The sequence below is a fragment of the Pseudochaenichthys georgianus genome, chromosome 15 (assembly GCF_902827115.2).
Source record: "Pseudochaenichthys georgianus chromosome 15, fPseGeo1.2, whole genome shotgun sequence".
In the NCBI taxonomy this organism is placed as follows: domain Eukaryota; kingdom Metazoa; phylum Chordata; class Actinopteri; order Perciformes; family Channichthyidae; genus Pseudochaenichthys; species Pseudochaenichthys georgianus.
Genome location: NC_047517.1, coordinates 25,915,585 through 25,929,536, shown reverse-complemented (window position 1 = coordinate 25,929,536; position 13,952 = coordinate 25,915,585). Strand labels below are relative to the sequence as shown.

Here is a 13,952-nt window from a genome sequence, read left to right as displayed (position 1 = left end):
CCATTTGTGTTACTTTCTTTATCAGTGGATTTTGATGGATTAATTATAACCACTACTTAAAATGATAATGAACTATTGATAAAGTTACTAAATCAACTATACTTTAAAACAATGTCAAAAGTTAAAGAAACATGGAGCTATGTTATTACATGTTTTATATTACAACTACAATCTATTCTGACATACTTGGCACTGTGATATACAATATTTTAGTATTCAAAATATATTTCACATGAGAAATTAGGTATGTAAAGACAGTTTTCATTGGGTATTATTTCATACACATTTAAATAGTGCAGTAACGTAAGCATTTTTCACTTTATTGGAAACCTTGATTACTAGTCTGGCAGTTGTCGCCAACACGTTCGTCACTGACGTCCAACACGGGTTAAGAATCTGAAAATATGTTATCTTCATCTTGCTCCTCCTGTTGTTGGACATGTTAATTGACATAGTCTCCTGTCTACATGCCTATACTGATGGGGATCTTATCTCTGCTGTTCAAGCTCAGTTCACTTGTCTCAGGCATCTAACATTGTTGTAAGATTACTGCACTTTTAACACCACCATACATATTTAAAATAGCTGTGGATATTGTTTGAACATAGAGTACAGACATCTAGGTAGTGCATACTGCTTTTCAGCCTTACGTGTTCAAGCCTACATATTTAAAACTGAAACATGCTGTTTGAGCAAAAATAGTTTATTTAGAGTTGTCTCTAAACATATTTCATCCGTTTGAAGGATCTGTAAACTTGCTCCCTCTGCTGGTGAATTATTTGAATGCAGGTCAAACAAACAGCTAAGAACTCCATCTGATGTGTTAACGCAATAACATGTGATAACCTTGTTGCAATTGGTGGTTTTGTCATAAAAGCTTCCATTCAGAGAGCAGCCACAAGCCTGAGTCTGGTCCAAATGTGCATGTAAGTGGTAACTGCTGATCTCTGTTGCTCTATCAGTGACATCAGCCCTCTGTCTATTGGCTGCTGACTGTCAGGCCATCCTCTTCACTGCATGCAACACCTCGGTGTTAGTCACACAGCCAGTCCGAGCTCGGACACCACAGTAGTCAGACAGACACTTTCGGCTCTGCTATTGCACACCACAGAGGACTTCTTTGCTAATAAGCTCCTGGCTGTTAATTTTCAGGGGATCTGAGGTCCCAATTTAGTCAATTCAGAATGAATCAGATACACAATGTTACCCACCCACACGTTTTGGACACTTATACAAAGAAAAATCCCATGTTCTGCAATTAGATGCAAATTCCACTATGCTCATGTAAAGCTAGATGCCGCTATTTTTCACATTTATAGACCAATATGGAACTTTGATGTCGATTTGTTTTCGTGTCGCGATGAATTGTAGGCCTAACTGCGCACTTTTGGTGACGATCATTTCTCTTGTATTAAAACACAACAGGAGGGATTTCTGCTGTTGTCTCATTTCACTTGTCATTCCACTTTAAATCTTAATCCAAAAACATCCCTCAGAAGTCCCCCTCCTTTCAAATCACTGTTTCTCTAATCCTAATTTGCACACAAGAAGGTTGCTAAAGGGCTGCCTGCGCCAAAGGAAAGGGTCCTAAGGGTCAGACGGGGTTATTGGGGAATAACCCTACATGCAGTGTTAGGTAGGGACCGTCTGGATTAGTGATGCAAATGTCCCATATCTGATCAATGGCCTTCTCTCTCAATCTCTCTTTTATTTTCTGTTAGGGATCATCACTCGGAGAAATTCTCTCTTTTTATATATACGGGCGTCAGGATGGCAATATGACGGGATAGGCCTACTGCTAACAGGTAAACTCGAATACACATAAAACAAAGTATATTTAAAGTGATTTAATACGACACACAACGGATATCTTACGGAACATAATATAAAACGTGGTTGTTTATTGATCCTTATTATGACATCGTCGACGTTAAGAGATTACATGTAAAATACACAATAGGTCTACGTGTGCCATTAGCCTACTTATTTGTAAAGATATATTAAATGATGTTTTCTCCAAAAGTCGTTTTCGCAGCCACCTGCAAATCATCTAGGCTATACATGTGGAAATAACGTATTAATTTAGTAAATATAATGAGGCAGTTTGACCCCATATGATATCAAATGATCAGAGGACACGTTGTCGTGTTCCGTGTGAGTAATAGTCCTTGTGTTGAGGGTGATAAACATTGATCCAATCACATGATCTTTGTAATAGCATGAACTACTTCCTCAAGAACAAACAATATATGTATATCAAACTAACCATCCGTCACCCAGAGGACTATCTTCCACTAATCCCTGACAATCAGATGCGTGTTAGATAGTTTAAATACACATTTTTCTCCTACTAGAAATTCAAGGGATCAGTGTTACACTTTAGGATATAGGATTAAACAGATCTTCCTTGGCTCTTGAATGGAGGCAGGGAACCTACCGTTGCCCGGCCCTGAAGGCCCAGGGTGCCCTTTTGATCGTTTCAGTCTCTCCTTGGTGCAAAACTTCTGATTGGCCGAGAGAGTAAAAAGGGGGAAAATCTTTAATTAAGCAGATAATCTCTTGTTGGGACGAGAGCAGCTCCATTTCAGAGCCCCCTCCTTGAATCTTGGAAGCTCTGGTGAAGCTTCATGTGCTGGTAGCTCAGTTTCCTCTCCATCGTCAGACCGTGTGCAGGCTTTGGACGGTCTGAGTCACCGTCACACCCTCACCTGTCAGGATGTTCATGCATTTGGAGGTTTTCTATTACATTTTCATTCTCGTGGCTCACATGAGGTCGTACTGCTGCTGGTGAGTTTCATTTATCATGAAATATTAATACTTTCTGCAAACACAGTTTCATCCCCTGATGATCTTTTTCAAAAGGCATAACATGGCCAAATAAATCACTTATCGTAACAATTTGCCAATTGGAAATAAAGGAAAAGTAAAATGAAGAAATTGTTTATGTTTATTATAATTTAGGAATATAATTATACTTTTTTTTAAATTAAGGATTTACAAGTTGTAACTAATGGCTTTATTAATACAACATCAGTTGTAGATCAGTTGCTATCCACTACAAGTTTTGGGGTGTAAAAAGAACGATTTTTAACATCTTTTAACAAAAAGAATGGCTTCAGACCAAAATCCATGTATTCAATTATCATCACTTGAAACTGAAGACTTGATGAGTTCAAGACATTTTTAAATAGAGATTAATAAACATTTAGAACCACATTTTCAACAACGGACAAACCAATAAACATGTATAAATGGACCAATATTTTTGGCTGCGTTCATTTTCAAATAGACAGGTTGAACATGATTGACACAACCTGGCAACGGCAAATTTGAAGTCAAGTGTTAATAACATTGAATCATTCAGTCATTGCCTTCCCGTTCTTACATTTCTAGAAACTTTTTAACAAATTCAGTAGTATTGTTCACTGAGATTTGTATGCATACTGGTGTCACGGTTTAACATGTTACAAGGCGCACTAATGAGAGATGTTAGCAGAGGAATTTGTGAAGGACACTGAGCTTCCCTGAGTGATTAAGCTGTCTCCTTTTCCAGGTCAGTGAATAATTTCCTGATGACTGGACCCAAGGTAAGCCAACTTTCTTTTGATCTTTTCTCAGATTCCTTTTCCCAAAAGAAAGAGGGAACGAAAACAGGTTTTATGTGTTGTCCTTGTGATATCTCAGCTCAAGTGTATCTTGTTCATGTATGTATCCAACAATGGCACTAATGATATATCAGTAATATTCTTGGCCCTTTGTGTTTTTTTCCCCCCTGATCGTACACTTGACCTTATTCAGAGGCTCTGCGTATCTGCGGGTTGAATGTTTTAAGGGGCGAGGGCAGGCATTGCTGTAGTGGGTGGTCATCATTAGTGAGCCAGACCCCTGTGAAAGAGGTGGCACTTCATCTCAGCAAAGGCCACTTGAGACATATTAGTTATATTATCGTTCACACAGTGTGAACAAGCTGAAGAGAGGCGAGCGAAAGCCAAGGACAGAGCGTACTGGTTTGAGAGAGCTCAACAATTGACGCTCATTCACCGGGGATGATAGAGTGGAAAAAGTAGTATAATGTTGAAATCCGTTCACATTGTTTTTGTCATGAAACTGAAAACAAGCATATACTCGACATTAAGAGCTTGTTGATATTCCATATGATACCCACTTTGACATTCTTGAGAAAGAAAGTGGCTAAACACATTCAAGGGTAAAAAATGACACCAGTAGGGAGAAATACATGTAAAAGTCTATCGGACATCATTATTCCTAGTTTTCCTAACATTTGATTTTGTGCTCTCATGGTTTGTTGGAGCTGTGACTCCTCACCATTTCAGAGGCTTCATTTATTCAATTTTGTCTGCTAAAAATGATATTTATGTTCTTCTAAATGGCTTATAAGCAACAACTCAAATTTAAGTAACAGGTCACCATTCCCAAAAGACAATGGTAATTTGTATAAACTGGGTATCAAATCAAACCAGTTGCTGTAAACAAATCTCAACTTCTCAATTTATGTTATCACTGTTGCAAAATGTGTGGTGTCGATTTATATGTTAAATATCTCCCCGTTGCTGCAGGCGTACCTGATCTACTCCAGCAGTGTGGCAGCAGGAGCTCAGAGTGGCATAGAGGAGTGCAAATACCAGTTTGCATGGGACCGCTGGAACTGCCCCGAGAGAGCTCTGCAGCTGTCCACCCACAGCAGCCTGCGCAGCGGTAAGACATCACCAACTCCAGACTCCCCAGACATCACTCACACATCTCTACACTGCAGCCAGACCAGGAGAGAGCCTAAATAAGAAACATTGCTAATGGAATTTAGAATATGTCTCGATAGTCTTTTGTAATTGCAAGTTTTTGTGCGAGAGCGGAGGTATTTCTTCCCTTTGTGAAAAAGAGATGTTTGCTCAGTCGAAACATTCAGCACCCTTTGGGATGGATATAGTTGGCATGGTTGCTTAGAGGCAAAACAAACAAACTAATCCATTTCCTAATACCCCCCAAAATCACTGCCTCTATTTGCAACTGATGAATGCAATATTGACAAAGGGTCAAATGTAAGGCAGTTCATCCTTTCAAAAAGCTTAATGTAGTCACAATTTAGAAATGTAGATACCACTGTGTCTTGAAAGGAGTATAGGTAATTGACTCATTAGTTTGAAACATGTTAAAAGCTCTTACTAAGGGAAGGAGATGGTGATATGAAATTCCTGAGGGTCCTTTGTAATGAGACATGCCAGTAAATGAGTTTTCTCTGCTCACAGCAAATCGGGAGACAGCGTTTGTCCATGCCATCAGCTCGGCCGGAGTCATGTACACTTTGACCAGGAACTGCAGCCTCGGAGACTTTGACAACTGTGGCTGCGACGACAGCAGGAACGGACAACGAGGTCAGAAAGGTTCACTTATGTGTGCATACAAAAATAAGTTTGAATAAAAAGGCACGGATCATTCTAACTGAATTATTTTTGCTAGGCGGTCATGGTTGGCTCTGGGGCGGCTGCAGTGACAACGTTGGCTTTGGCGAGGCCATCTCCAAACAGTTTGTGGATGCGTTGGAGACTGGGCAGGACTCACGGGCAGCGATGAATCTCCATAACAACGAGGCCGGGCGCAAGGTACAGTCGGTGCTCCTAATTCACTCCATCCACAATGAGATATTAGTCCTTGGTGTAAGATGTAACACCATGTTGTTGCCTTAATTTGAGCTATACAGTATTTAAACTGAGTAGTGTTGGATTGCTTGACATTTCTAGATTCTCTCCTGCCCCTCCAACTGATGGTGCAGTGTAAAGCACCTTTTGAATATTTTTTCCAGAATTACACTGCCACCCAAGCATCCCTTTCACGTCGCTATAAGTGAGGTGCCACTCGTCCCCAATAATAATAGTGTGTTCGGTGTACCAGAAGGGCCTATTTACAAGTGCTGAAAGCCCCTTATGACAATACCTCAACTCGAAAATCTCAGGATCACTGGTGCAAGCTTAATTAGAGATCCTGGGGAGCCAGACATTGCACAGCGTTCTGTATTATGCTGCTTTTTAAAATAAGTGTTTAGTTTTATTCTTGCAATAAGGATCCCACATTTATGTTGGTCTTTGTTTGGCCCAGAGGGAGTCTGAGGGGACCACAGGCGTGCAGCTGAAGTGCTCTTTGTTTACGATGCCTTTGCTCCCCCCTGTCAGGCCCTAGGATCCCCATGGCACCTGGAGCATCATTGTAACAGAAAAAAATGGGGATAGAAAGAGAGAAAAACTCCTTTTTCATTTCTCCACTCAATGGGACTCTCCATTGGGTCTTCTCACACTAGAAAACATGTTGATAATGAACATGCTAAATAAATACTTCTATTTCTTCTGGGGGGACAATAGGACTCAATGTGAAACTTTGATTCAGCCTCACTTCAACAGAAAGTTCATCCCCTCCTCAAGAAAAGAAAACGTCCCTTTCAACCGACAGCTGTTTTTGTGTCGGATAAAGTCAGGAAACACTGAGGACGACAAAGAAACTCAACTGTGGACCTTGAAGCTATCATTTCTTCTTTTCAGTGTATTCATCCTTTTATACTTAACTGGAAAACGTTGAGAATACAATTAGTTAATTTGACAACACATCAATCAAGAGACAATGGACATCCTGTCTTAACACACACATATAATTACATAGACATGAACTAGAGTGTCAATGCATACGAAACTAACATCCTTCAACACAGTAAACTATGAATACATTTGAATAAAGTTTATTTGTGTCTCCAGGCTGTGAAGGGGACCATGCAGAAGACATGTAAGTGTCACGGGGTGTCGGGAAGCTGCACCACCCAGACCTGCTGGCTGCAGCTGCCGGAGTTCAGGGAGGTGGGGAACTACCTGAAGGAGAAGTACCACAGGGCTCTGAAGGTGGATCTCCTCCGAGGAGCCGGGAACAGCGCGGCCAGCCGAGGGGCCGTCACAGAGACCTTCAGCTCCATCTCTCGAAAGGAGCTGGTCCACCTCGAAGACTCCCCCGATTACTGCCTGGAAAACCACACTTTGGGCTTGCCGGGCACAGAGGGCCGCGAGTGCCTCAAGAAGGGCAAGAACTTGAGCAAGTGGGAGAAGCGCAGCTGCAAGAGGCTCTGCGGAGAGTGCGGTCTGGCTGTGGAGGAACGCAAAGCGGAGATGGTGTCAAGCTGTAATTGCAAATTCCACTGGTGTTGCGCAGTGAAGTGTGAGCAGTGCAGAAAGACAGTGACTAAATACTTCTGTGTGAAGAAAGGAGGTCAGAGGGGAAGGAACGAGAGTGCCGGGAGCCGCCGGAAGAACCTCAGACTGAGGAAGAAGCACTGAGCACCCTTATCACCTGTGTCATAATATGTATGTCACTGCAGACTCTGTGCATGTTCAGATAGTGTGTGTTTGGACAAAAGCTTAGCAAAAAATACAATTTCAGACCATCTTCATTGTCTTTTTTTCTATTAAAAGTTAAAGATTGTGGGATGTGCACAAAGTTACATGGTAGAGAAGTTTACAACTTTGTAGAGTTTTGGTATAAATGTATTTAAGATATATTTTTTATACTTTTTACAACATTATCAAAAGTCACTGGGCATTTGAAGAGCATACTTCTGACTGCCACATTTGCCACAACATGATTTATTTATTTTCATACGTACACATGAGCCTTGGGGAACATTTGAACAGTTGATCAGTGGATGATATGATTGTTTAACAATGGCATAATCAGCTTTTGAAAACACAATTTTCAAGAACCCGTCAGGATGTAATCCCATGAATGCCTAATACTGTTAGCCTAGCAGTAATATTCGTATATTTCAACTATCATAGCCAATCTTTACATTTATTCAGAAACATTTAGACATTTCTTTCGGAAAGTCTGGCCCGCCCTGACCTTTGCTGCCCTCTTGATGTATTTAATTGTATATAAAATGAAGCACTTTGTACTGTACATTGTTAATTTATTGCACAGCATTTCCTAGTTTTGCTTTATTGTTAGTTGCCTTCATGGTTTGTTTTCTATTAAAATGTAATAAAAGAATAAATCCTTCCATCTTATATATCATTCAGCCTGGAGAAAGCATTCATCGTTCTTTACTCTTTGTGATTCCTGAATCAGTAAACACAACCTTCCTCTTCACATTGTTCACATAAGGGTGAGGACACCGTGGGGCAAATCAACAAGAATTGTAAACTTTCCAGCGTTCTCTTCGTTCCATCACGCCTTTCTCAATTTCGCCTCAACAAATACCTCCCCGTCCTCTCACTCATCATGGTAATCCTCAAAGAGCCCCCTAACTCCCCACTGCTTGGAAGTTTCTTTACTGTTTAATACTAGTTTAATTAACTTTGTCCAGACAGAGTAGGGCCGTGGGGGTGGAGGGCATGAGGCAAGTTGCCCTTAAAAATCATCCCGCCTCTAATTTTGTATGCTAATCTCCTTTTTCACGCCGCACCTCCTTAGGAGTGGGTGAAAGAAATGTTGGGAAAACTTTGGGGTTGCCTGTGCAGGGCTTCCTGCGGCTGTTTTATTTCTGGGCCCACCTATTTGGATCCTTTCACTCCTCTAGGGCCTTCCTTTGCTCGATTTAACAATGAATGCAGAGCTAATCAGCTCTCTCGGAAATGCACCACTGTCGAGGAAGGTAATCCCTTCTTCTCTACTCTCAATGGGCTGTCGCCTTCTAAAGGACTTTGGGAAAAGGCTTTGCACAGATTCACACTGTTTTCTCAAAAGAAGTTAGTTCAAGTATTGTGCCCAAACAAGTGGGTTTTATAAACACATGCTTGCCAGGAGACTCACCCCACCTGCAAGTAAGAAGTGCCAGGCCCAGGCAGACTAGCACATGGCAGCCGAAGCCGAAACCCTTCAGACGAGATGGGACATGAAAAGGGAGATTAGAGTTCCCATTGAGAAGGGGGCGTTCATTTCTGCACCTTCCTCCTTTTACTTAATAAAGTGTCAAGGAAACACCTTGTTGACATCTTATTTACCAAATAATGATCATAATCAAAACTCCTCCCTCCTGATGACCCCTGTGGGCTTGCTGGATTGCTCTGCCTGGCATGCAGGGAAGCCCAGTCACCAACAAAAGAACCAGCATACCAAGCTTTCGCCCGGCGGCTCTCTGGAAGCTCTGCAATTTACTGAGATAGGGAATAGTAAAGGGGCACATACAATTCACAAGATTTTCAATGCAAAATTATAATTAGCACATGCATTTTGGATTAAATTTAACAAAGCCATTTCAAACTCGGTGTTTCGAATGCATTCTTATTTAGAGTTTTTTCTGCAGTTAAGTTTGTGAGTCATGCTGTCAGCTCTGGCTCACTATCAGCGGAAAATTGCCTGCTTATACCCACATGTAAACATAAATCACACAAAGGGAAAAAACTGCCAACACAGCTAGTCAGTTAAAGTGTGGGAAAAAGCCAGACTGAAAAACATGTTTAACTGTTCTTGAGTTCAGCAGTTTGACACACCTGAGGCACTGACACTGACTGTTCGCTTGTTCTGCCAGGATCAGTTGTGCATCAGCAGCGGAGATGAAAGACAGTGCATTGCTCTGGTGGGCAGTACGTGCACATAATAATGTGCTTAACCTGGAGACCTAATGTCAGGTGCTGGACCAGGAGAAGCTAAATATCTCAGCTTCAAACAGAAATAGTAAATGCTTATATAGCCCAAATAGCCACTTACCCTGCTGCACTATAATATCTAAATTTGTCTTTAATGACGGATTCTTTCACTGTGGACTAATATAAGTGGGCTATGAGAGTCACATGAACAACCAGGGGCCACAGTTTGCCACAGCAAACACCTTAATAATCATCAGCATTATGTCAATCTTTTCCCCTAAAATGAACAACCACAAGGAAGGAAGGTGAACAGGATGGGGCACACGTTATAATGGCGTGTGAAAAAGCACAAAACGTCGATCATGACACATCATTTCCCAGAGAGTGACACGACCTCCGACCGAGGGGTCTGAACTTCCGTCTTTCGGGCCAGCCCTGCCATGTCCAATTTGCCGTAACACTTGAGACTGAAGGTGGTGGAGGGAGAGGGGGACACCGCAGAGGAAGAGTGAGGCTTTAAGCTTTCTCACAGAGCTTGAAAAATCAATTAAACCTTTACGGGATCAGATTTTTTTTATATAAATGTTGGACATAAAAACATTTTATTTGACAGTATTAGCAGCATGAAAAACAATTCAAACATTTTAAGTTTGGTTTGAAAGTATATATATGTTCTCCTTTAAATTAGAACTTTTTATATGAATAACACAGAGGCAAATTTCTCTCAGGTAGCAAGAGATAATGCAATCAACGAAAGATGGGAAAACGACTTATAATGCTTCAGAGAATCCTTGACTAATAGGATTTATGGCTTAGGGGTTCTGGACCTACAACACCTACAGGGGCGAGGGTCAGTATGAATGTGAGAGAAAGCCAGCACAGATGAGTACAGCTGAGTGGGACGTCCTCCAAACTCTCTTGTTACACATTTTGGGTCTGTTTGTTTGCAGTATAACCTCCAGAAACATTAAACGCATCCACTCATCAGTAAACTGTCTCATTGTAACATTATCTCCTCGAGGGAGTCTTTGTTTTGACAGCAGTCCATCGGCTGGGGAGAAGGCAGCTGCGGTGTATGTTTGTTGCTATCAGCAGGATTGAGATACAAGCTTCTTGAGGCTCACCGGGGTGGTCAATCTCCTGGCTCTGTCTGCAAAGAATGGGGAGAGGGGAGCATCAGGGGGATCAGCTCAGCTCACTGATCTGCACAGGAAACACAGAGCATGGGAACCCACCAGGGAGCCAAAACTAGTCCCCACAGTGGAAATCTGCTGATAAAGCCTGAATTAAGAGAAAACAGAAGATGAATCAGGTTTTTACAAAACAAATCAGGAAATGCTTTTGAGATAAACTTCATCCTGTATGTGGCTTGTAAAGCTGTCACAAAAAGGGTTAACACCACAGAGTGACAATGATCAAAGTGATTGATAAGATGCACTCCATCGAGTTCAATACCAGAATGACACGAGAAAACACAGCCAGACTCCATCAGCTGATCGGTTCAGTGAGCAAGGTACAGTGTGAACTGCTATCTCATCAAGAGTTACCAATTGCTGAGGCAATGATGACCATAGGTACATATTGGCTTTCAGGATTTCAAAACTGTTTGCTCTGTCTTTTATAAAGAGAGAAAAAGTTGAAGGGAATGACTTCCAATGATGATCAATGGGAAGAAAATGTGGTCTGTTTTAAATGTTATCGATGGTCCTCGATGGTCCTACTGTCCAGATCAATGTTAACAAGCACTGATGGAAATATTCAGACTAAGTACAAATATGGGTTGTCAGCTAAATAAACTGAATTACCCAATAGGCAGAACTATCCATCACAGTGTAATATATTGCTGTACTTTAATGTAATTGAAACCGTTTTCTATAGCTTACATTTTCTTTCAAGTTTCAAGGCTTTTATTGTCATGTGTGCATAGCTACAGTGTAGTTATGACAATGAAAATCGTCGGTCACAGGCTCCACCAACAGTGCAACACAATATAACAGATAAAATAGTACAAGTAAATAAAATGAAATAGAATATAATAGAAACAGAATATAATATAAACTGTACGGAATACAGTATACAGTAATTGGAATATTGAATATTGATGTATATGATATGAGTTGCAAACTATAAAAATGTTATGTATGTTCTTTCAAAAGGTCAGCTTTGTCTAATACAATGCATAATTTCAGTCCCTGCCTGCAGCTTCACTCTGAATGTAATGTAATGTTCCTTAGGGCTGTATTACATATCTTTATTTCCTTGCACATTATGTTGATGATGTGATGCATTGATAGCAAAAACAGAAGCTTTACATATGACTTTAGACATGACTTGTAGTCACAAGGCAGGATGGTGAACTGCGTGCTGTGGGTTTGAGTCCAACGAGGGCCCCCCGGGGCTTGTTGTGAAGGAAGTCCTCTTGAATTTCACTTCAGGTTGGAGTACTTTCTTCCTCAATCACTACTTAAGTCAAGTAACTAATTCCACAATTTAAAATAGCAAAGGAAGCATTATCAACATAAAACAGAAAAGCATCAAAAATGAAAGGAAGACGACTTTCATTGTGTTTTTTTTTTATTATTTTCTTTATTGATACTCAGGCATTCTAGCAACTATAATTAAAGATGGTTTCAACTACATTACACTGCTCTGAATTTAACAATGCCTTACATTTTAACAGATACAAATATAGTTTGTATGAAGACACTTTTTCTTTGCAGTCTATTGCAGTCAAATTAATCAGCAGATTGTGCATCACTTATCTGGGCTACCAAGCTTTCTGTAAAATACATTTTGTGGGATACAAAATACAGTACCTCCCTCCGAAATGCAGTGCAGTATGTATATTAATGAAATACTTGAGTAAAGAAAAATGTTTTCGATAGTAATTTACTTTAAATGGGATACCACAATTATTAATCATATTCGGGAAATACACTTGTTGAATCAAAAAAGCAAAGACAAAAGTTAAAAAAATCTATATGAGAAATGAAAAACCAAATAAAAGAAAGCTATACTCACACTGTATGGGCAACACATGGCATAATTGCACCCATAATTTCATAATGATGTATATAATTGTATCAAGAAAAAAACGTATAGTTATGTTTATAATATATAAATATATAGCTATATAACAAATATATAATTATACAAAACGTATTATGATGAATTGTTATGTATTCCTTATGTTATTTTCTGTTTATTTGTCAGTTTTCTGAACTAATGCAAGAAAACCTAGTACAACAGCTCCCTCTCGCGGTGCAGTGAAGTTATTACAACATGAGTATTGAAGCATCCAGGACATTAGATGTCGCTGTCCGAAATTAAAGGCATAAAACTGCATAAGAGTGTTGTCCTGATTTATTATGCTCGGCTTGTTGGCTTTCTGGCTGTCAACACGGAGAGTTATGTCATCTCCGTTCACTCCAATAACCACTTTTTTACAGCAATGGCGGATCGTGGAGCCTCTCAATAGTTCCCCGGAAGTTAGCGCCAAGGCTAGCAGAGCTATAGAGTTGCAGCATAATAGACCGTTCGTGACGGAATTTTAAAGGTAAGAAGAAGTTTAAAGATTTATATTGCGGATATTATCAGTACATCTGATTCAAATTAACATGTGTATTAAAGGATGTCAGTGGATTATCCCTAAATTAGTAGATTTAGGGGACGTTTACAGATAACAGATTAAGCTAGGATACCGAAGCAAGTTAGCAACACACGTTGAACAGCCTTTTAATTGTAAATTCCGTTCTCTTAATGTCTATTTGGTCCAACGTTGTTGAATTAGAGAAGAGGGGCTTCTAAACGGGATTGTATGTGGGGGTGGAGGGAGTTAAATATTAGATAAATATAACTTTGGTGCGTGTAAGAGTGAGTGTTTTTAGCAGAGCCATATTGTGTCCTTGTGATTATGTTGATTATTACCTATCTGTATAATGTTGCAGCTCATCTGATTTTGGATTGATGGCAAAGGGAGAGGGACTTAAGTGAGAGTGAAAACACAAGGTAAGTTTAATACTACTGTTTTATATAAGTAAACACCTTATCTCCCCAAGGCAATTTCCCATCCAATAGGTGTGCTATATAGGTGTGTATAACCCTTTCTCCTGTCTGTTACTCCCTCTTTCAGCACAAGAACCAGAGGGGGATTCAATGGAGCCTAAATACCTGCACTGAGACCCTCACCCTGCACCCTGAGTCTCAACTCTGTGTTTTTCAAGCCTTTCCCTGTTTTTTTGTATTAAACAAAACATTAAGCTTTCCCAATGGTGTCGTTTTCGTTTTGTGAAAAAGTGCAAATGCAGTGTTTGTATATAATTACATCACATATTTTGTTGCTGTTGGTCGTGAAATTGCTCCTGCTGACTTGAGCCA

General features: G+C 40.2%; 1 protein-coding gene and 1 long non-coding RNA gene across 2 annotated transcripts; both read left to right on the top strand.

The window, feature by feature from the left end:
- The first annotated feature begins 2,607 nt into the window (after positions 1-2,607).
- On the top strand, positions 2,608-7,995 carry wnt8b (wingless-type MMTV integration site family, member 8b). Its single transcript, XM_034100545.1, has 6 exons — positions 2,608-2,787; positions 3,554-3,587; positions 4,578-4,716; positions 5,265-5,390; positions 5,476-5,618; positions 6,759-7,995. Exons 1-6 carry the CDS (start codon positions 2,717-2,719, stop codon positions 7,326-7,328), a joined length of 1,083 nt encoding a protein of 360 aa, XP_033956436.1. The 5' UTR covers positions 2,608-2,716; the 3' UTR covers positions 7,329-7,995.
- Positions 7,996-12,951: 4,956 nt separating this feature from the next.
- LOC139435216 (uncharacterized) lies at positions 12,952-13,839 on the top strand. The gene is made up of 3 exons (XR_011644498.1): positions 12,952-13,131; positions 13,523-13,583; positions 13,708-13,839. It is a non-coding gene; the product is annotated as an uncharacterized lncRNA (long non-coding RNA).
- The last annotated feature ends 113 nt before the right edge of the window (positions 13,840-13,952 follow it).